The sequence below is a fragment of the Colletotrichum paranaense genome (assembly GCF_030867605.1).
Source record: "Colletotrichum paranaense strain IMI 384185 chromosome Unknown Scaffold_3.1, whole genome shotgun sequence".
NCBI classification, from domain to species: domain Eukaryota; kingdom Fungi; phylum Ascomycota; class Sordariomycetes; order Glomerellales; family Glomerellaceae; genus Colletotrichum; species Colletotrichum paranaense.
In genome coordinates, this window is record NW_026848961.1 from 3382945 (window position 1) to 3405277 (window position 22333).

At 52.8% G+C, this 22333-nt stretch overlaps 4 protein-coding genes across 4 annotated transcripts; 2 read left to right on the forward strand and 2 right to left on the reverse strand.

The window, feature by feature from the left end:
* Positions 1 to 389: 389 nt before the first annotated feature.
* CPAR01_04725 (cation diffusion facilitator family transporter) lies at positions 390 to 1879 on the forward strand (the record flags this gene model as incomplete). Its single annotated transcript, XM_060489005.1, has 6 exons — positions 390 to 524; positions 596 to 640; positions 705 to 855; positions 951 to 1031; positions 1086 to 1471; positions 1646 to 1879. The coding sequence occupies 6 exons, from the start codon at positions 390 to 392 to the stop codon at positions 1877 to 1879; spliced, it is 1032 nt and encodes a 343-aa protein (XP_060353211.1).
* A 2556-nt stretch (positions 1880 to 4435) lies between these two features.
* On the reverse strand, positions 4436 to 4813 carry CPAR01_04726 (uncharacterized protein; the record flags this gene model as incomplete). Its single annotated transcript, XM_060489006.1, has 1 exon — positions 4436 to 4813. A coding segment is annotated over one exon (378 nt), but the record flags the coding sequence as incomplete, so codon positions are not given.
* A 6428-nt stretch (positions 4814 to 11241) lies between these two features.
* CPAR01_04727 (uncharacterized protein) lies at positions 11242 to 14910 on the forward strand (the record flags this gene model as incomplete). Its single annotated transcript, XM_060489007.1, has 1 exon — positions 11242 to 14910. The coding sequence occupies one exon, from the start codon at positions 11242 to 11244 to the stop codon at positions 14908 to 14910; it is 3669 nt and encodes a 1222-aa protein (XP_060353213.1).
* Positions 14911 to 16144: 1234 nt separating this feature from the next.
* On the reverse strand, positions 16145 to 22237 carry CPAR01_04728 (AT hook domain-containing protein; the record flags this gene model as incomplete). The annotated part of the gene is made up of 3 exons (XM_060489008.1): positions 16145 to 21431; positions 21485 to 21674; positions 21733 to 22237. Coding segments are annotated over 3 exons (5982 nt in total), but the record flags the coding sequence as incomplete, so codon positions are not given.
* Between the last annotated feature and the right edge of the window lie 96 nt (positions 22238 to 22333).

Below are 22333 nucleotides of genomic sequence, written 5' to 3' on the forward strand. Positions count from 1 at the left end.
AATATCTAAAACCTACGAGTCATCAGCCCCAAACTTTGTTTATAGAACAGAAACAACTTCCGTGCTTCCGTTTCCTTCCCGTGCCTGTATGTGCCAACCCGGGCCGGGACAGAGACACCTTTCTCGTGTCTGTGTGTGTCCCGAGTCTTGGGGAAATGACCCGGCTGTACGAGACTCTCATCCGTCGTCTCTTGTGGCCGTACGACCGCTGTCCAAAGCTCTCTTCCGTTGATGGAAAACAAAAAGATCTTGACTATAGCGCGATTTAATAGTATCCGCCTTACGCATGTCGACGCTTCCTCCTCCTTTTTGTCCTTGTTGAAGTTCAAATCAAATCTTGGTAGTGGTTTCACGATAACTTCTCCCGAACGTGGAAAAGCCCGACGAGTATGTCTCGCTTCAGGATCAACAGAAAGCGCCGTATAATCGCCGCAATAGCGATATCTGGCGGCTTCTTCATCGCAGAGCTGGTCGTCGGGTACCGCACAAAGTCTCTCGCTCTTATAGCAGACGCCTTTCACTACGTAAGACGGCGAAAGCCAATCCCCCTATTTCTTAATGTTAGTTCAGTCGGTGTATCTGACAAACGATCTAGATGAATGACCTGATAGGGTTCGCCGTCGCCTTGATAGCTTTGGTAGTAAGTCCTCCTTCTAAAAACCTGACCAAGCCGTACTTGGCCTGGAGACTGATATACCAAAAAGGTCTCAGAGAGGAAAACCCCTCCGCCTAAATCCCTACCCTTTGGCTGGAATCGCGCCCAGGTGCTGGGAGCCTTCTTCAACGGCGTGTTTCTGCTTGCGTTGGGTGTCAGCATCCTCCTCCAAGCGATTGAGAGATTCACTCAACTTCCAAGTGAGTTTTGGGCCTTTCTTGCCTGCCAGTCCTGACGGGCTTGGCCTTTGGCAAACGATAGTAACGAGCTCAAACCTTTTGACAAACATTCACAGACCTCAAAGACCCAATACTGATTCTGATCATGGGCTGCATCGGCCTCGGCCTCAACATGATAGTCCTAAGTTTCCTCCACGGTCAGCAAAATCTTCAACCAAGCCGTCTACAACGAATCTGAACTCAAGACACAGAACCCCATCATCAGGAACATACCCGAGAAACCACACACCCCGCCGAGGAGTCAAGAGACCCCCTCTCGCCCACCAATACGCCTATACCAACAACATCATCTCCCAAGCACCACAACCACACCCACCCCCTCAACATCAACATGCTAGGCGTCCTCCTCCACGTCCTAACCGACGCCCTAAACAACCTCTCCGTCATAATCGCCGCCCTCATCATCTGGAAATCTCCCTCCCCCAACCGCCTCTACGCCGACCCGGCAATCGGCATCTTCATCGCCCTAACAATCACCCTCTCCGCTGTGCCCCTCTGCCGGCGCGCAGGCCAGATCCTGATGGAGAGCGCGCCTGCGGGCGTTGACGTGGAGTTTGTCCGGGGGGAGATGCTAAAGGTAAGGTAGTTTTCCCTTTCCATATCATTATGCATTTTACCCCAAAGATTCAGAGACAGGCGGCACAAAATGCGTACATGTATCTTAACGTGTATAGGGAGGATGTAGATGTGGATGTTGGAAGCAGGCGATATGGAAAGAGCAAACCGGAAAAGACTGACAATACGTCCTCAGGTCCCCAGGGTCCAAGAAGTTTCAAACTTACTCGTCTGGCAACTAGACCAGACAACAACCCTCGCAACCGCACACATCACCATAACGGAAGACAGCATAAGCAGCTTCGCGTCTACAGCCGATGCTATTGGCTTAAGATTACAGCAATTCGGAATTCGCTCCGTCGCACTGCAACCTACCACCACAAAACGACGACCGTACCACGAAGTCCAGGAAGGAATGAAGATATCTTGATATTCAATGTTTCAAGGTAAGGTATAGAGCTGAACGCAGCTAGTTTGATACGGTCAGTGAGATGGTGCTTCAAGCCATGGGAAGGTCGGACTGGACTGGAGTGCGTATGCCCAGTCATCTATCCTCCTCTAAAGTTTCACATCACTGGCCGGGAACCATCTTCGCTCACGGCCTACTACAACTCCCCCTAAGCCTCACCAAAAAGAAACCACCTAGTCCAACTCACATTTCACATGATGACAAGAAAAACCAACGCCCGCAAAACGCTGGAAAGTAAGACTGCTGCCTGTATGCATACAACCTCCCACCTCCGTCACACAACGGAGGAACCGTCATCGTCACATCAGAATACTGAAGCCCCCCCCCCCCCCCAAAGATGATGTGAGAAAAGAAAAGAAAAGCCTTACCACCTTTCCAACTCCCAAAAGAAAATCTTGGCACAGCCTCATGTGTAGGAACCTCTTACCACCACATCATATCAAATCAAACCAAATCAACTAAGATGGGTCTCACTGCTGAAGAATCGATACGACCACGTCCTTCCGGGCAAGGTCACATCGTTAGTCCCTCCGTGCCGCCTCTTTGCCTCGCAAGTATAAGTAAGAAAAAAAAAACCCCCCCGTCCGACTCGTCGTCCAGCCAGTCCGAGTAACAAGACATGGATAACATCATCACAGTGTTTTTCCTCACCGAATGATTGGTCATGTCCGGGGGTCCAGGGAACAGAGTCACAAGACGGAGACTTGTAAGACCAGGGTAGCAATAGCAAAACCGGCACAGGAAAAAAAAGCTACGTCTTTGAGCGGAAGTGCCTCACCTCACTCAGCTGGCGTTTTGCAGTCGCCATTCCCAAGTCCAAGACGAAAGAAAGGCGAACCAGCTTACAAAATCTGATAGAGTACCTTATCAAAGATTCCAAGGACACCAAGCTGAGCTGAAAAGGAAGGACAAAACATCTACCCACCTGACCACGCCATCCACCACATAGCATTACTTGACTAGGGCGGCGTGGGGATGTGTCAAACTCGATGAACAATCACGTTGAAAACACATTGGTCATCGCCATTCTGCAATGCTATCGCCTCATCACTAGCGCTATCTCTCACCGTGGAGATTGAATTGATATCGCCGTCCCGATACCGTGGTAAGCAGTAAGCCTGGTCTCCTCTGCGGGGGACGGGAACCCGCCCCTCGGACGCCCCCGAAATGGCGTGGGGGGAGGGAACCAACAAATTTGCCGAAAAGTGGGATGATTGCATCCATGACATTGATCCAGAGGAGGGAAACGTTGCAGAATAATGCTGCATTTTCCCAAACTGCAGAATTGCAGAACCGAGATCGACCTTAGCGGCAATGGTTCCTTGGAACGATGCGAATCCATGGATCCGAGGTGTCCTCGGTTGCTACATTCCCACCTACGAGCCTGTATGTGTACGGTGTAAGTGGCTAGGGAACCGAAATCATAGGCTGGACGCTTCCAAGGTCAGCAAAAGTGCCGGTCTGTCCTGCACCCTCACATCGGCCTCGAGCTATAGCGCCGCACCCCGGGCCGAGTACAACGGGACAGTCCGTTGCTGACATCCATCCAGTACCTTTCGATTCCTATGAGTCAAAGATTAGTGCGTAGGTCTGTTTGGTTGGGCACACGAGAGGAAGCGAGAGTGCGACAGAGGAACAATAATGTGTGGCCCTATCAGCCTTTCGGCTGCGCTAATCCTAGGCATGCAGAAGCCGACCGCCTATTGCCTACGTCCCGATCATGGCCGCTCTTCAAACTTGTGTGAGCGCGAGATATGTTAGCTCCAAAAGCCGTTGTGATAACCGTCGGGAACACTACCATGATCCATGGCTGCTGACATCCCTAGACATGTAACCGACATGCCACTTTGAGGAAGATCGTCGCCATCACCGCCGTGCGTAAGCCGGGCTGGCCCGGCCCGTGGACTGAACTGACGGGGAAAACCGAGCCGGACAATGATACCTATTGGCAAGCAAGAAGGATGGTGGGAGCTGGCCGTCGGTCTCCAAAAAGGCAAGGTTGGAGAAATCATCGGAATTATCAGGGACAAACCATCGACCGTTGAGACACGGGACGATGGTCGGTTGTTGCCGGTAGGTGTGGCGAACACTATGCGATAGATGCATGGAAGATAGGTACAACCAAACTTCTATCCCAATTTGCGGGAATTCCGAGTAAATTCACCGGCTCTTCTGGATAAGTGGCGAGTTGCGAGTTCTGGATTGCTACGAGACCATAGAAATCGCAGACTTCGGTGAGATATAGCCAACGACAGCAACGCTCGCAAATTGACAAAAGCCCGAACGGGAGAAGACCACTTCACGGCTGATGTCACTGGGATGGTGAATACGGGGAACCGTTCCGCTGGGTGTCCTCAGTCGCATGGTCATGTCTGAGAATTAGGATGGCGAATAGACCGATAGGAGGTTCCCTTTACCCTGGCGCTGGACACACTGCTGCCTCTTTGCCGGGCTTGGATGGCCAATAACGGATAGCTTATTACCTGGCATGTTGGATAATGAGATCATACCACGGCCTTATTGATCAAGAAAGTTTGTAGTGTAGCTTCGCGGTCTTGGAGTTGGATATCGGTGAGGCAGGTTGCAGCTAGACTTTGCGCGAGAACGCCCGCTTCGCCGCGTGAATGCTTCCGGTTCCCGCTTGACATCTGCGGCTTGTCCGGGAGATGATAGAAGCAAATCAGGCAGCAGGACCATAGCATAACCCAGTCGAGAAGCCAAGGTGAGGCTTGCTGTATTAATGAGCGTTTTGCAAGGACAAACCGGCTGGCGACGGAAGACTACATACGACCCCCGGTGACCCGTGCGTTTGCGACTTGCTGAGCAGCGAGTGGCCCAGGAGCCTGGGAATTGGGCTGAACTTTGAAGCGGCCCCTGAGATAGACAGCCCCGAGAGAACTTGTTTGCCCGATTGTCGAGGATATACAAGCAGTGCCTCAGTAAAGGTGAGGATCATGAGCATCACGCGGGACAGTTCCGGGATGCATGATCGAGTGCCTATTGTGGAAGGTGTATCCAGCATCGCGACCTGATCAGCGGGCCCTTGATTGGCGCAGGTAGGCCGCTTCGCTTGGCTGGGAGTAACCACAAGCAATGAACCTCTGGAAAGGGCCGATGTGTGTCAAGATGGATGGATTTAGCGAGGATGTCTGCTGCCCGGCGGGGCGGTGCGTGTGTCCATACTCCATGTCCATGAATCGGTATCACGTCGTATAGGAGAAGCTCGGTTCGATTTGCGCCTCGCGTCGCAGTTGGAGGCGTGGTTTGAGGCTAACAAGAATAGGTGCGCGACGGGTGCGACTTAGAATGCGATACATGGTTATGACGCTGTTCAACGATAAAGTGCTGGCAGTCAAAACTTCAAGCGAACACATGGCGACTAGGACATCTACGCCGAATTCCCGTAGGAGACGCAGCTGTTAGCTTGCAGCCGCCCTACGTGTATGCGTCTCATCTGCAGCTTGTGCTGCATTTCAACTTGGCACTGGCGCATGGGAGGCGGCGCCTCTATCCGTAGGGGTCCCGACACATCGCCGTGGCGGTGCTACTCGAGACCAGTACGTGTACCAGGCGGGTATTCTGGTGTCATCTGGTGTGTGACTCAAGACGTAGACGACGTGTTTCCATAGTAGATGGTCTCTTTCAAGACACAATCAACAATGATCACGATGGCCACGGCACTGGCCAGAAAAGAAGCTCCCGGGGATGACCGTGAGTGACAGTTATTCTAGGTTGCGGTTCCGAAAGCCGGACAGAAGGCATATACCCTGCTGAGTTTGGGCAACGTTGGGTCGCTGGTCTGTGAGGAACAATAAGGGAAGGTCGGTGAAGCAGTCGCGTGTCGGAAAGGGACGTGCAATTAGGCTGCTGGACGCACCGAGGTCCTTGGCCGGTCGACAAAAGCGAGCATGGGAAAGCTTGATCGGAGCATGGTTGGGCGACCGAGGCAATACGTAGTATGGCGGAAAAAGACGCGGTGAGTTTGTCGGGATGATGGTGCGAGTGACAACCCCCTGTGTTGATGGCTTGTCGCAGTGACACGCTGGGAGATGATGCCTGTCGTATGGAGGTACATACGTGCCTCTTGGAGAAGATAGGTATATCCTGGAGTCTTGTTGTCGAGTGTTGCACCGATAATTCGAACTCCAAGGTGTCGGTCTCTCACCGAGGAGGATAATCTCGCTGAGTGACTGGAATCTGGAGACTGAAGCTCCGCACCGTGCGGTGCCGTTGTAACCTGATGTATGTTTCTTATCGGCCAGACGCTTGGTCATCCGCCTCAGACCGAGCCACTTTTAACCAGCACGATGGGATTCCGCTTCTATCTGGGACTTGCGGTGCTGCTCCACGCTGCAGTCATGTCGAACAGCAACATGGTTAACGTTGACTCGCATCGCTTTCCCCTCGTGCCCCTCCATTTCTGGTTTGTTTGGACCCGTGAGCATTGTTTCCTGTGGTATTGGAGGGGCTGGCCACAGCGGGGTGGGAGAGGACAACTATTGAGCTGGAGTAATTGCGAGCGATGAATGGGGCGGTGGCTGGCAGACGAGGACAAGACGAGCAGTCATTAGTCGGGAACAGGACGCTTTTGTCAGCGACTGATGTAATTTGGGGAACATTTATCGGCGCAGCAGGGGTATGCTAGGCCTCGCTGGCTGCTCGTGGTGGGTATCCGTAGAGGAGTGACAAGCAGGCAGAAGATTTACGCCTTGTTGCCAGGGAGGCGTGAGCGCAGGGATTGGGGGATGATCGACGAGGTCCGTCGGGGTCGGCTCCGAGAACCAGATGCTGACGGATAAGTGCTGGCATGCATTCGTCGAGTGACCTGATGTTGCAGGTAAGACTCTATGCCCTGTTTCTATCAACTCTGACAGTCGCACGGAGTTTCTGAGACGAGGTATCGTAAGGAATCCATCTCTTTGACGTAGTCGGTGCCCAAGTGAAGTTGAACTTGGTTGTGTATGTTTGAAGTCGGGCTGTGCCATGGGACAAGATGATGAATGCTCCCTCGGTGGCCTCAAATGACCGGGGGAAGAGGCACGGACAAGACGACGGGCGCAAGAAGATGACAAGCGAAGCGAGAACAGCCCAACATGCTCCAAGTTGATTGACATCAGCGTCGGCCACGAGGGTATAAACTTGAGCCAGGGACAGACGAATGCTGACGCTGGTTCGGGGAGTTACGGTCAGCAGTACTGATGGTTGTCGTCGTCGTCTTGGAGAGCAGGGTCACCAATGATGTTCTTGTTGCAGGGCAGTTGTTGACGAGAGTGAAACCTCGAGGTGGGATTAATGCAAGGGGTAGCCGATGAAAACAGACAGGGCTGACGAGGCAGAGAGGAAAAGACTGGTGCGCAAGAGAAAGAGAAATTCGACATGGGATATTGGAGACATCCAGAATGGTACGTACTGTGTATTGCCGTATGGACAGGAGAGGAAGTCACGGGGACAATGGAAACTCGGAGGAAAGAAGGAAGGAAGGAAGGAAGGAAGGGGTCGCCCGGGGACGGAATTAGAGGGCTGCGGATTGGATGACGGCAGGCACGGCTGAAGACGTTTGGGGCTTTGGGGACCACCCGTGACCCGGGATGCTCGATGCAATTTACCATTTGAACGGGACAGCACCCATCCTGTCACCTGTATTTTTGAGGCTATGGTAGGTACTTGGCACGATAAAACGGAATGGAGCAGCAACACGGACGAGGCGCATTGCCACTCGTGTGTTGTGATGGTCACCGCCCGTTGTTGTTTTGGATACCTAGAATCGGTATGGTGAGGTATCGCGGTATCCTAGGGATGAGTGTAATAAGAGAGGAGGGCAATAGTAGAACATGGGGAAGTGAGGGAAGAGAGATCACGAGACACCAGTTCGCCCCAAATTCAGGGTCCTCGAGTCACAAAACATGGGAACATGGGGTGCGAGTGTCAAATGGGGGCTAATTACCCCGCCGCTGTTCAGAGTGGTCGAACTAGCTTCTACAATTGAGTCTAGGGAATTAATTGCACGAGACTTGAGATTCGCTGATTTGGACGAGTCGGTTGAGACATTACCTAAGGGGACCATTCCTCTACCGGGTCTACCCCGGCTTGATACACGTTTTTCCGTCTTCTTTTCCTCTTCTGTTCGTCTTTTGTATTTTATTTTCCAATCTCAACTCTGCTCTGTATCTCACGCCCTCTTTCCCGACCCCGTGATACGACTTTTGACCTTCTCTTATTCCAATCAGCAAGCAGCATATTTTCCCAATTCGCCTCCCAGGTCCACTGTGTTGCTCGAATGCTACCCAGTTTTAGAGGGGCAGAGTGAGAGACGTCAAGTAGACGTAGCGCTAGAGCAGAGATGCAGTAGCGGACGAGGCGACACGCGCAAGTGGCCTACGCAGTACCTATATAAAAGATACGTACCTCGGATAGTACTGGATGCAGAGTGGACGCAGTGTGGTAGTGGGCGGGTTTTAATGCAGTCGATGCACGGCAGAGCAAGGGCTGTTTTGTTCACCGCATTTTTGAAGATACATCGAAAGCCCAATTACACAGCATCGGCAGGCGGCAGCCCCCTACCTAAATGTATCTTAGACTAAGGTAAGGTAGGTTTCCCCCATGTTGTTATGCCCTGCTGCCGCTCCCCATACCAGTATCAGCTCTCGGGAAAAGACACTGCGAGATGGGAGGCGGAAAGAAGGAGGGATCTTCACGACGTCCAACGACAAGCCATGCACAATGAGGTTTTGGCAGGAGGGGATGAAATGATGTGGCTGCTGCCGCCGCCTCTGCCGTTGCCGTTACTGCTGCCGCTGCCATAGCCGCTGACCAAGCCTGACAGAGTCAGAAGTCAGACATGCATCATCTTGCCGTTCACAATGTGCCTCGAGCTAAGGTACACAAGAAGGGCAGGGTCAGGTACCTCCACCACCTACCTTGCCTAAAGTGAGGTATTCTCGGGATGTGCGAGCTAAGGTATCGTAGTACGTACCGGCCGTGCCACATTACTTACATGCCTCTTTCCAAGTTTCTCCGAAGAATACCTCGGGGTGTAGCTGCGATGGGAGGGAAGGAAGTCAGAATGCAAGAGTCAAGGATGGAAAGAACGAGATACTGCCGGAAAAAAGACGGCGAGAGAAGTGACGACGACGCGGAAAGAACCCAATGGCAGACAACCTAACAGCGAGTCCATATTCTGATAGATACTTGACACAAAGTACTGTCCACTTACATAAGGCACGGTTACCCACTGCGTAGTAATCCAGATGCTATTAGTGTACCAGTCCCAGGGCTAGGCCGCCAAAGGGCAGATGGAAAAAAAGAGAGCACGATCCAATGCTCCATTCCAGCTCCACTACCCAAAGATAATCCACCTCAAAAGGTCCCAGTCGTTGGGCCGTCGTTGTGGGCATCGCCGCGTTATGAGCGTGGCGTGGAGCGGGCATCGGGGATGAACCGTGAAGACCAGGTTCCTCTCACTTGCAGTATGGAGCACTGCGTAGTACCTAAGGTAGGCTTGAAGTACCTTATGGAGTAGTACCTTACTGCATAGTAGAAAGAGAGAGATATGGAAGAAGAGAGACTTGATACTCCAACGAGTACGTACCCCACAGCTGCCGCTCCACCCACGATTGCGGCACTTCCGTCCCTCTCTCTGCCCAGTGCCATGTGCCCGCAATTACAGCTGCTGCTCTGCTCTACCTTACCTTACTCTCTCCTCCTCTCTCTTGTTGCTTGTGCTTGTGCTTCTGCATCTTCCTCCTACCAAAACACCATCATCATCATCAACGCTCGAGTCCCTCGTCACAAAACATCATGGACGCAGCACCATTGACCTGACCGCACACCCCCTTCCCGGGCCATGTCCATGTCCATGTCAATCTCTCTGCCGTGAGGTACCGACGCTGAGATTCCGGAAACCTTACCACCCTCTTCCGCACCATCATCCTCGCCGCCCTCACCACCACCACCACCATCATCCAAGTATCTACCACCACCACAACGGAGCAAATCGCACTTCACCCGCCCTCGGCCTATCCCTTCCACCCTCTCGACGTACCGCTTGCACCTGCGACTTGCGGCCTGTCTTCGTTTCTTCTGCCTGTTGACCAGGTTTTCCCGTCCACGACACATCAACTAATCCCCGCCAAGCTAAACCCGCCCTCTCTCTTTACCACGTCGGACACCACACAACTGAAATCGACATTCCGCCCACCTCCGACACTGCCAATCCTCCACCACTAATTACCACAAGTCCACAAGTACACAACCCTTTCTTCGCCTTACTTCATACCGACCTCGTCCACTTTCCGACTTCTACGACGACAATCCCGATACTATTCCGTCCAATCCAAATATCACCACCACCATCCTCGCTCCCACGCTTCACCACAATTGCACTCACTCACTCCAACACCCAACTGTTGCCACAACACACTCTCTCTGCCCCGCGTTCAACGGAAACCAGGTCCCATTCAGCGAATATTACAGATCACTTCTGCCGCCTTCGCTGCTCTTCGCCAAAGTACGAGACCACCTGCAGTCGGCACTGCTCACCCCAGATACCGAGTTCTCAAACCAACCCCCCGGCCCATCTTGATCCGCCACTGCAATCGCCGCCGCCTTTGTCCCGACCATCTGGTTCTCTTTGACTGCGTCACATTCAACTGCCTCTCACACACACACGCATTTCTCCTTCCGTCTTCGACTCAACTTTTTAACACATCCCAACCCTCTATCGTGCCTTTGCGCCGCCAACGTTACCCCCCTTCGCGCCAGCATTCCTCAACAATCATCGACGCCCGCCCGAACGCGCTCGCTCCCCCGCCCGCGGCTTCGACGTAGGGTTCCTCTCGCGACCTTTTACAACCCTCATCCCCGCAATCCAAATCGGAGCGGCAGCCGCCCAAAGGGGGAAAAAAGAAGACTCCAATTCTGCTCGCGTGCGTGCGTCTCACAGACGCGGAGAGCCTGCATCGCAACACTTCAGCCACTTCCGATTTGCCCAACCTTGAACGAACGCCGTCGACTCATCGCCATTAAACTCCGGCCCCCGGCTACCTAGACCTCTCCAACTCCTGTGCACCCCTCAACTCTGTTGGTCTCAGCCCGCCTCTAACCACCATATGCCGACTTTGGATTGAGCCTCACCCTCCACCATCACGGTTCATCGCGTTACTCACCCTCAATCACATGGAATTCCTTTCAGAAGCTATGCTTTTCCATCTGATCTATCAAAATCGTGTGCTTCGCTGAAAACATGGCACACTCCCCCAATTTCTAATCAACAAGAGTCCAGCAGTCCGTTGTAATTGAATAGTTTCCCAGTCATCTCACCCACGATGTTAGGGAAGCTCTTCAACTTGGGCACGCCGAGTGCTTCAGGTGCTTCAGCCTCATCACAATCAAATAACAACTACAACACCATCACTCACAATGAGGCTCCTATGTCTCTCGAATCCAGACAGGAGGATATCCATACCCGGAACCTCTTGTTTCCCGATACCGACGCCCTGTACCAGCACCCAAACGAGAACCTCTTTCCCTTAGGCTCTGGTCTTCCCATGGCATCCCTCGCAGGTGCTTTTGACTACGACGGAGACGTCGACCTCGACACTCGACATGTTCGCATGCTCATCATGCAAGATGCCGTTGCCTCCTTCCCAGCACAGCTGCTTTTCGATAGTCATCCTGGTCCTCCAAAGCCGACTTCCATGGCCGCAGCAGACCGTCCGCCAACTGGCATGGGAACTGTGCAGGACTCATACAGAGGCCCAACTTCGCCGCGAAAGAGCAGTCTGAACCAGTCATCGCGACCTCTGGTAATCCAGCCGGACAGCCCCCAACCCCGCCAAGGAGCGTTCGATCGCAGGGCCTCGATGCAAGGCCGAACTCAATCTCAAGCTGAGACGGATCTCCAGCGCGCACGAAGAGAGTACGCCGACGAGATCCATGCCTTTGCGGGCTCCGTATTTGGAAATTCGGAATTAATGGCCTACAAGGGCACTTCGACAAAGGTCCACATCGTCCCTACCGAAAACCGCCCTGAATACGGTGGCTCCTATCTTGGTGACGGTCGCGGCTCTATAGGTCGGTCGAGCATGCGGTCCAGCAGGCTAGCACAGTCTTACACATCGGACAACGTTTCGCCTCTGCAACCGCAACAATCCTTCACGTCGTCTGCACCAAATACACGAAGTCTTCCTGAGAGGAGGAAGATTCTCATTACCCGATTATTCCCTGTACTCTTGCCTAGCGATGACGAGGCACAGAGCGACACACCTTTGAGCCGGTTTTCGGATTACAACACCGGCTTCCCGTTTCCGCAGTCTGCCGAAGACGCGAATGCCCCCAAGAAGAAGAAGTTGCAGCCCAAACAAAAGCGTACACCAATGTATGCAGTTGTATTGGTGGTCCAGCTTCCTCCCAGTTCTGCGCAGATGGTACCTCCCTCCACTATTAGGTCAACATATCGTGGTGCCAGCTCGTATACAGAGCAGGACTCCTTCCCATCCTCCATGAGCTCCGCCCGCCGCTCAGGATGGAACATGTCTGGGTCCAATTTCCCCATTGACTCCATGGATTCCAGTTGCTCAACAGACGTCGACGACAGGATGGACACCGTCACTCAGCACTGGGACATCATTATGCGAACTTTGACGCACCTCCAAGGGGTAGTTGCCACTACGCTCGGTGTGCTACTAAAACAGGCCGATATCTCTTCGCCGGACCCATATCCTCCTTCGGCATCTTCGTACGCCAGCAGAGGTCCATCCATGGGTGGAAGACGAAGCGACGAACCTCACTTTGTCAAGCCTCCCAAGACTAACGCAAAAGTCATAGCTCTACAGCTTCACTGTTTACAGAACGATAACACAATTGTGCAAGAGGCTGATGCTGCCAGGATTCGAGTGGTGACGGGCTTGAGCGCCCAACGGGTCATCACAGCGCAGGGGAGATGGGGTATCTGGCGGGACGAAGCTAGGTGGATGGCAAGAAAGGCTGGCGAGAAAGAACACGGCTTCTTTTTCTTCAATCTTTTGACTGGCTTTCTTGCTACGCACACCGATTGGCTAAACGCAATGAGTCCAGCATGGTACCGCAAAAAGCACTATCAGCAACAAAAGGCCAAAGGCGAGGATGATCTATCACTCCCAGCACGGACTATCATCATCTCGTCAGACAAGATGATGGCAAGACGTCTCATCTTCCTTCTTTCTGCCTTTTTGCCATCCCACCAGCACCTTTCTTCCACCAGAGCTCACCGGCCGAGTACTTCAACCTCTTTTGGCGCTTTCTCCCAATCGCCACCTTCGCTGATTATCCCAATTCTCCGCGAAGAGTCATTGCGGCGCAAGATCAACCGACGAACAGGGCCAAGGAGAGTCTCGCATTCCCGTACTGTTAGCCAAAGTACACGAGCCTCCGGTGTTCCACCTCAGCTTGCGCACTTGAGTATGGAGAGCCATCATGAGAGGCGCGTTTCGGATGCTGCTTCAATCCGATCAAATTTGCCCATCCCTGGAAACGACCAGGTCAGTCGGAAAAGTAGTGCCGCAACGACGACTACAATCACCCCAGAGACGACGATTCCACACTTTGCAACCGCCCAAAGATTCGAGACCCGACGAAGTCTAAGACCTGGTAGTAGTGGCAGTGTTGCCGCGGACGACCTCAAACGGACACTGAAGCGTGGTGAAAGCTCGGGGCACGTCAGCTCGGCGAGCACAGATTCTCGCATGTCGGGGTCGCGTTGGGGTAGTGTTATTAGCACGCTGTGGAACGGAAAGAGGAGGGATTCGACAGGCTTGACCACTCCTAGCCAACCCTACAGCAGCAACCCTACATCCCCCACCAAATCAGGGTCGGGAGGACGTCGAGATAGATTGGCAGAAATGGTCAGGGAAGTCGGCCCTGAAGGTTACCGCCGAACAGACATTCACAAGACCGAAAGCAATGGCAACGGGCCTACAACCCCGCGGGGATTCGATGATCAGGCTGTCGAGGATGCTCCTGAGAGGGCCCCCTTCCCGGAGCGAGTTCCTGACCCTAGCGGCGACTTCCGTTCTCCGGTCAAAACGTCAATCAATGCGGAGGACGGTGTTATAGACGTTGACATTCCTTTCCCTGACTACATCACCTCTTTCGAAACCGCGGTCAGCTCACCGTCGAGCAGCGGCTATCTGTCTACGCCGGGCATTGGCAACGGTTTAGAGGGCTTCGAGCAGTTCTCCCGCGTTACCATTGATGGGGATTCGCCGATGAACGTTGCCGGATTCCTCCAGCGGTATCATCAGGATTTTATCCTCCAGGCAGTTCCTCCCCAGGATACCCTCATGGATGACATCAAGAGGTCTATGCGCGCCGAGCCGACCCCGTTCATCACGCAACCCTTCTACTCTGCCGAGCAGCCTGCCGATCGATGGGTCGACGTAAGCAGCGCTCTAATTGCAGACACGACGACGCATACGATCAAGCGAATTCGGTACCGCCGACTCATTCGGCCGAAGCCATTCACAGACAGATCAGTACCTCTGGGATCTGCGGGTTCGAGCGCCTATGGCAATGCTCCTATGACGCCGTCCATTCTTCCCTACGAAACGCAGCTGGACGATGAGTTCATCGAAGAGCCGATTGCAAGCCTCGATGAGGTGCTCATTGACGCCGTCGAGAGAGTCATTGCGCAGAGCAACGAAGTGAGCAAACAGAGCTCATCAAATTCGTCCCGGTCAACGAGCAAGCGGCGAGATCGAAGCAATAGCGAAGCATCGGTCTCTGTGGATTCTCGTCACACCACTCGCATGCCGGTTCCATCACAAGAAGTACCTCGAGACCAATGTAAGACGGTTGTCTTGTCCGCCCTCGATGAGATCATTCGCGATGTCATTGGGGAGCGAGACCATGACACGCCTGATGCTACCGTACACGCGGTAGATAGAGACCGCGAGAGCACTCTCAAAGAGGCTGTTCGGGTCTGGCTCGAGGCTGTTGACCCAAGCGAGCAAGATTGAACCGCACCAAACCAAAGCAGGATTCCTGCAACTACCAACAACAAGCTGCAATTTGCAGCTTTCATGATGTTATGACATCTAGCAGACAAGACTGGTCTGCTAGTCCGTGTATCACCACCAACCACCACAAATTTCCTTGGTTCGCAGAAAGACACATAAACTGAGTTGATACCCCAAGCGAGTAAGCGATGCCAGCTTCTCGAGAAAGGCACCTGCACCGGCATGGCAAGGTGCAGACGATGCGAAGGAGGCATAAGCGGCATAGGAAGCAACGGACAACATTCGAGTTTCCGTTTGGCGTTTAGGAAGGCATAGGTTTTAGACGGATGGGTTTTTTACCACTTTGTTTAGAGCGAGGGGATTAGGTATGACGAACAGTCACGCCAGGGGAGTTTTCAAATTTCGTTCAAGGTCAAGGGACCTTTTAGCTAGCGTATACGAATGAATAGGGAAATGAAATCCCTTTTCCTTGGCAAGTCTTGAACATATTTGTGTGCAGTGAAAGTCATTGTGAGACCAGGGACTGGCCATCGATGATGTCCAAGCTTGCAGCTGTAAACCCACATCGTAACTCAAGAGCACACACACATCCTTCACCATGGCTATTCGATACGGCCTCGTTGGTTGGTATTTATTGACGTTGTATCTCAAGTAACTTTCAATCCCTCGCAATCTGACTAGACGGGGGAAAGAAAGGGAGGTATCATCTTGTAGCAAAAAAAAAGAAAGAAAAAAAGAGGCAGCAGAAAATAAAAATCGAGTGGTAAAGATAAACTTGGGCATCCCCAAAACCGGCCCCCATTCAAAGAGGAACAGGACGCAGAGAGACACGTCTTTCCCCATAAGCCTCCCGCGTTCTCTTTTTTCTCATTTCTCGCTTGTCGTCAAGACATAGGAAAAAAACGCCCCTGATTTTTTTGTAGTACCCGGCCTCCTCCCCTCCATCCCTCCCGAGGTTGGCCAAACACCTCTCTCAAATGTAGTGGAACGAACGGCAAGACCGAAAGAATTTGCAACATGCCTCGCCCTGTAAATGTCTTGCCGTTCTTCATGCGACCGACCCTTCCTAAACCCATTGATGCTGTTATATGTGTGCGAATCGAAGATGATGTACATGTAAATTGTGAGAGAAAATCATGCTCGTTGCTACCCATCTATAGCAGTGGTCGCATACGTCGTGTTCGATGAAAAGCATGTTTGCTCTTAGTAACGCAGTGGTATCGTGTATGAGCACTCAGGCAAAGTCCATGTCGTCAAAGTCGCCCTCTGCATCGTCCTCGACAACTTCCACCGGATTTTTGCGAGGTCGTCCGCGAGGTCTCGGTCGAGAGGTGGAGCGCGCGCGTTTCTTGCGACCACCAGCAAGTGCGCCAGCTTTGCGCTTGCGGCCTCTTCCGTCACCGGTGGGGCCATCGTCTTCACCCTCACTAGGAGTTTCGGCTTCTTCGCCGTCCATATCGTCCTCATCGACAACCTTGAACTCCTTGTCGACGTTCATTAGTTCCACGAAGGCCTTGCATTTCTGTATGGTGGATTCCTGTGTTGCAAGACCATTCATATGAGAGTTCACTTCCTCCCAGAACTTGTCTCCGGTGACACCCTGCACTTTTGTAGGTGCTTTGCTGAGATCTTTTGCTGCCATCTTGGTCTTGGTCTCGCGTTTGCTGCCTAAGCCGTACAGACGTCGAAGGTAAGTTCTTGCCTCCCAGAGACAGAGAAGAATGATAGATCCGGAAGTGAGCTGCCGAAGCCTCTTAGGAGAAATGTTGAGCTGAGGTTGTTGCGGCTGCTGCTGCTCGCCATTGGCTTGCGGGTCCTCTGGCTTATCGAGGTCCATGCGCATGTTGAAGATTTCGGACTCAATGACGTGCGCCATGCTGGATCCAGTTGATGAGAACATCTTTTCCATCGCATGTACCGTGACCAGCACCTCTCCAACAGTTACATAGTCGAAGAATGCAAGATTCTCAATCATGAAGCGGGAGAATTCGACATGCGCAGGCAGTTGCTTGGAGACATCGAGCTTCGAAGAGTCGAAATCAACTTGGCCCACAAGTTTCTCTAGGAACTTTTGTCGGTTCTTTGACTTACTCACTTTCAGCACCTCCATCAGGAGATGAAGCTTGGATTGGAAAGGGTTCGTCGTTGCGCCACGAGTATCACCCACGATATCCCGCTGGTATTCGTAGGCTGCTTGGATGGCTCTGGCATACTCGCGTTCAATGACAGTTTCGTGTTTCTCATGAAGCGCCCGATGTTCCATGAATGCGACCTCGGATATCTTGGTCATCGATGACGTTTCGAGGGTGATCAAAGTCACTCCCGTTTCTTTGGGGTGCACAAGACCTTGTCGATTGATGCTGCCAAGTACCTCTACTGCGAGGAATGCGTGCTCGTCTTGCGACGACAGAGCGATGCGAGTGACCTCCTTGAGGAAGCGTTGAGTAGTTGCACTCGCCACATCGTCGAAGCTCGTTCCACCCATTACTGTCAGCTCGCGCTTCTTGTCAGTGTCGGCGCCGGCGGCAGCAGCGGCAGTCGCAGCCTCTGACCGCTTTTCTTCGGTGAGGAGGAATTCCTTGAAAGACCGGAGAATAGTACTCTCGAGTGCCGGAACCTTGGCTTCGAAAACTTGTTGGAACTTGGTGTACACGTTCGGTGAGACGTAGTTTCGGGGATGTGCCTGGCAGATGAGACCGATGGCGTCGAGGGCGTGCTTCCGGGCCTCCATGGGCTGTGAGGCATCTGCCCAGGGAGACAGGTTGTCGACCATGAGCTTTGCCACGGATTTGCCAGAGTACTTGGGGAAAATCTTGAGGAAGACAGCAAGCTCTGAGTCCAAGTCGCAATGCTTGCCGACCATTCCAACAATGATCGAATATCTGGCAAACTTCATGAGTTTGGTGGCGTCCATCTGTGTGTTGCGCATGCTGGCAACCCCGCGCAAACTAGAAGCACCTAGATGAGCTAGCTTATCGCGATTGTCCAAGAGAGTTGCGATGATCCATAGACATGCGACGACATCATCCAGAAGGTTCTTGTTGAGTCTGCCAACAGAGTTCTGAAGCTGTTCTCTCACTTCTCGAAGGAAGTCAGCATACTTTGCAGAGAGTTGCGGCAAGATCTGGCGATAGATGATTGTGACGGCTTTGAAGACAGCTAGATCATCAGCACCACTAATGCTAGCGAGATGGGGCTTCAGCAGCCTGATCTCTTCAAAAGTGAAAAGCTTGGGGTCTGCCTTGGCGAAGATCTGCAATACTTGCAATGCATCTCTTCCGGAAGGGATGTTAGGATCGTCAGAATCAAGATTATCGATAAGCTCGAACATCTTCTCAACCAGCTTCATGCTGACACCAAAGGGGCCACTGTGAGATTTGTTCTGCCCGCCTAGAATGGACTGAAGAACTTTGTCGAGGACTGCGCCAACATTACCAGACTTGACTGTCTGAATCATCAGAGCAACGTGGTCGGTGAGGGATGTTTTGAAGGCTGCTGTGTCGTCGACTTGGTAAAATGGAGCGAACCAGACCTCCTCAATCATCTGGCGAGCAAGCTCTCGAACACCTTCGTCAGGGTCTTGCACACGATGAAGCAAGCCATTGGCGATAGAGCTGCGTATCTCCCTGCTTTGGTTGCGAAGATAAATATCTTTGGCCAGTTTCATTGCCCTCTTCCTTACGCCGATACCGGAGTCGATAAATCTCTCAATGATTCGTTCCGCCATCTTGTCTTCAAGTCTCGGACGCAGGCCAATGCACTTGCCCATCAAGCCAATTGCCGAGTCGCGTACCTGAGGGGACGAATCACTTGAGCAGTTGATGATCAAATGGACCACCACGGAGTCTCCGTCCAGGATGGCCGGATCTGTCTCCAAGAGCTGATTAATACTCTTGAGACTCTTGCTGCGGACGGTGGCCTGGTCACTGGCCATGGCATTGAGCAGAACATTGAGCATTGCTCTAAAGTGTTCGCAGAATGGTGACCGGAGAAGAATGATGGAGTATGCCAATTTTGCGTGGTTGTTGTTGACATCTTTGAAAGTGTATTCGTTAGAAAGCCATCGACGATCCTCAATCATCATTCTGAGGCGGAAGGCAAGTCGTCCAAACTCGTGGTCCAGCGAGTCGCTGGTCTCTTGCAAGGCATCATAACCGGAGAAGATCCTTTGGGCCCAATCTGCAATCAGGAAGGAAATTGCGCCTTGTAAATGAGGGTCATCGCCACACCGTTGCTGAAGGTGTTCAAGAGTTGTTCGAAATGGTCCTGACCAAGAGACATCATGTTCGATTCGACTTTTCTGCTCCAGCGCAGAGGTTGCCAGCTCAGACAGGTACCGCGACAACTCGTTGGAATCGCTTCCATCCATGGAATAAGTGACCTTACGAACATGTGAGCGGAGTTTAGAGACTGCAGCACTCATGACACCGAGAAGTTCAAGGGCCATATTCTTGGCAGGCGCGGCTGTCCTGTCTCCCTCCCAGAGCTTCATCATGTAGAAGGTCATTTGGCGTAGAATAAGCTCAGCAGACGGCCAATCAGGTGAGTCGAGACATTCCGTAAAGTCTTCAACGAAAAGGTCAAGAAGATTGCGATATGGAGTGTCGCCAGACTTTGTGGACTTCAGCGCACGGTTGACCATAAAGTTAACCACGTAATTTGCGTTGTGTGTCGAGCCTTCAGTCAAAGGTAATGCCACAACCTTGAGCTCCTCCAAGGCGAGCACATGCTGTGAAGCACCTGCATCCTCAGACTTGACAGTGGCAGCCACCGTCTGCTTCGTAGGCTGGGCCAACTCATCCTCATCCGGATCTTCTTCTTGCATCATGGCTAGGCGACTGCGCGTGCCCTTCTCATCAACCTTGCCAGAGCTGGCCTGGACAAGGCGCATGATGAGGGCCGATACGGGCTGGATGCTACCGCCATTGGAGAGGCGAAATTGGCGAGCACTCTGTTTTCCAACCGGAAGCTTCTCCAACGATGTGAGGATGTCGTCAAAGATGCCACGGCGCTGGTCGGGCTTGGCGAGAAAAATCTGGCAAAGCATCTCCATTGCAACCAAGCGAATGCCATCGAATCGCTGTACACCAACGACAGAATCTTTCTCTAGGTAGGCATTGTCGACGAAAAGTAGGCTCGATGCGGCAAATTCTAGCATGCCAAGAGCAGTATCTGAAAGCTCTATGCTTGTGACGAGTTTGGCGAGCAGCGCGAACAGCTTCTGGCAGTTCGTGAGAATCGGGCCAATCGCCTTTTTGTGAGGCTGTAACAGCTTGAATAGTGCAGATGTCGGGCCAGTGCCCCTCATCTCGACTACGGGGATGACGATACCCTCGACAACCCCCTTGAAGACATCTGTCGACTTTTGAATAATCTCCTCGGAGTAGATTTGCTTCTCTTCCCTACCACCACACATTATGCGTAGACAAGTGCGCGCAGTCTTCAGGCCCATCTCAATCTCTGGAAGCTGATTCAGCCAGCCGGAGACTTCAGATTCACCCCAAGATTCCTCAATTCGATAATCGAGATTGAGCGTATGCGCCAGACCCGGCTCGCTCAGCTTCTGAATGTACTGAAGTTCTTCGATGGGCGCGTCGCCGTAGCTGCCTAGCTCGATGGACTTTTGGATGGCAGTCTGCAACTTCTGCTGCGTGGCCCCCGTCAAGACAGCCTCGTTGTCGGGGTTCAGCGTAGCGACCTGTTCGTAGCCAGGTTCGTTTCCGAGCACACTTCTAGTGGCATCGAGTACGCTCTTGATTAGTCGCTCAAGATCCTGGAGGGCTGCTTCCGCCCGTTGCTTCTGGTTGAGGTTGGTGCTGATATCATCCTGCCGGCTTTGATAAGCACCGTCCTGTCTTCGCATGGACAACCCCGTTGGCTCATCAGGAGAGTCTGGAGCGGCCATCTCAAGATATTCATCCTTATTGAATTCAGGAGCGCGAGGCAATTCTATTGCAAACTTCGTCTTCTGAGCTTCAACCGCGGCCGGTGGCCCTTGTGCAGTGGAGGGCGTCAAAGGCTGCGTAGGGGTCGCTTGCACGGGGACAGCCTGTATAGGGACCGGTATCGCCGAGAGCTGAGGTTGAGTAGGCGTCAGCTGCTTCGGAGTAGCCTGGCTCGGAGTGACAACTCTCGTGACGTCGGATGGGTTGACGGTAGCAGGCTGTGGAGCGGGTTGATCGGGGACCTCTACATATGCGCTAGGGTCGAATTTTTTGGATGGGATCGCTACTTCGAAGCGGAAGTTGTTTCCATGATGGCTTTCTGCACTTGCCGACGGACGCTTCGGCGGCGGTGGGGCTGATTTGGGTGTTGATGGAGGTTGCGGCTGCGGCTGTTGAGCAAGCTGGCCGTTGGCAGAGGCTGAGGTAGTACTCGTTGTTCCCGGAGGCTTGATGAATGTGGGAGCCCTATCGAACACCATCTTCGCCACCGGGGAGAGACCAGCACTCAGACTCTGGGAAGATCCAGCTGGACTATTCGCCATGTTCGGGTTCGCTTTAGGGACAGTCTTGAACTTGCTGCAAAACACAGATGTTAGACAATGATCGGCTCGGAGAAGGGTTCAACTCACAAGTAGGTCCGTTGATTGGGTTTCAAATCGTGAAGTACATGATCCACCGCATATTTCAGGTGCTTCATCCCATGGTTGTGATTTTGCCCCGTTGCTTCCTTGTTTAGACTGTCGAATTCCTGACTGCTGAACATTTGCGATATGCTCGAAGCAAGCGAGCCAGAGCCAAGTGTTGGATCGGGGATGAGATCTGAACCAAGTCAATTAGAGACAAGCGACCATATATTCAGAAAAAGACAGCCACCCACCTGAGGTAAAGGGAATGACGGAGGTTTGAGGAGAGTAAGGCAGGGCCTCAGACAGCGTAAACGGTCGCGCCATCGGACGTTGTTCTGCAGCTTGCGGCTGCATATAGCCGCCATTGGGTGGACCGTTCTGGACGGTCCCCTGGCTGTTGACCATTTTTTCTGTCTCCTCGGACCTAATCCGGGCCTCAAGACATGTTATTTCGTGAGGAGGACGGAGATTCGAAGCGACTGGCGAAGCTGATCGGCAAGGGTGTCGGACGTGGAAACGCGCAGCGGAGGAAGTATCGTTTGTCGGTCGAGGAGTTTGCAAAGGAGGGAGACTAGAGGTCAGGCAAAGGAGGGAGCCGCCTGTCGCATAGTCCCAAGCCGAAAAGTTGCAAATAGGAAAGGACGATGTGTTGCGATCGGGCGTCGTCGTTGTCGTCGTGGATGTGATGAGAAGGTCGGAAGGTTGCGACAGCCTCGCGTGGAAAGACCCTTGTCCAGTCGCGTGGTCCGTGCAGAAGCTTTAGGCGGCAGGAGCGGCCAACCAGTGGCCAGTTGTTCCGTTCTTTCCTGTTTCCCCTGGCACTTTCAAGGTTCTTTGTCTTGCGCACCTCGC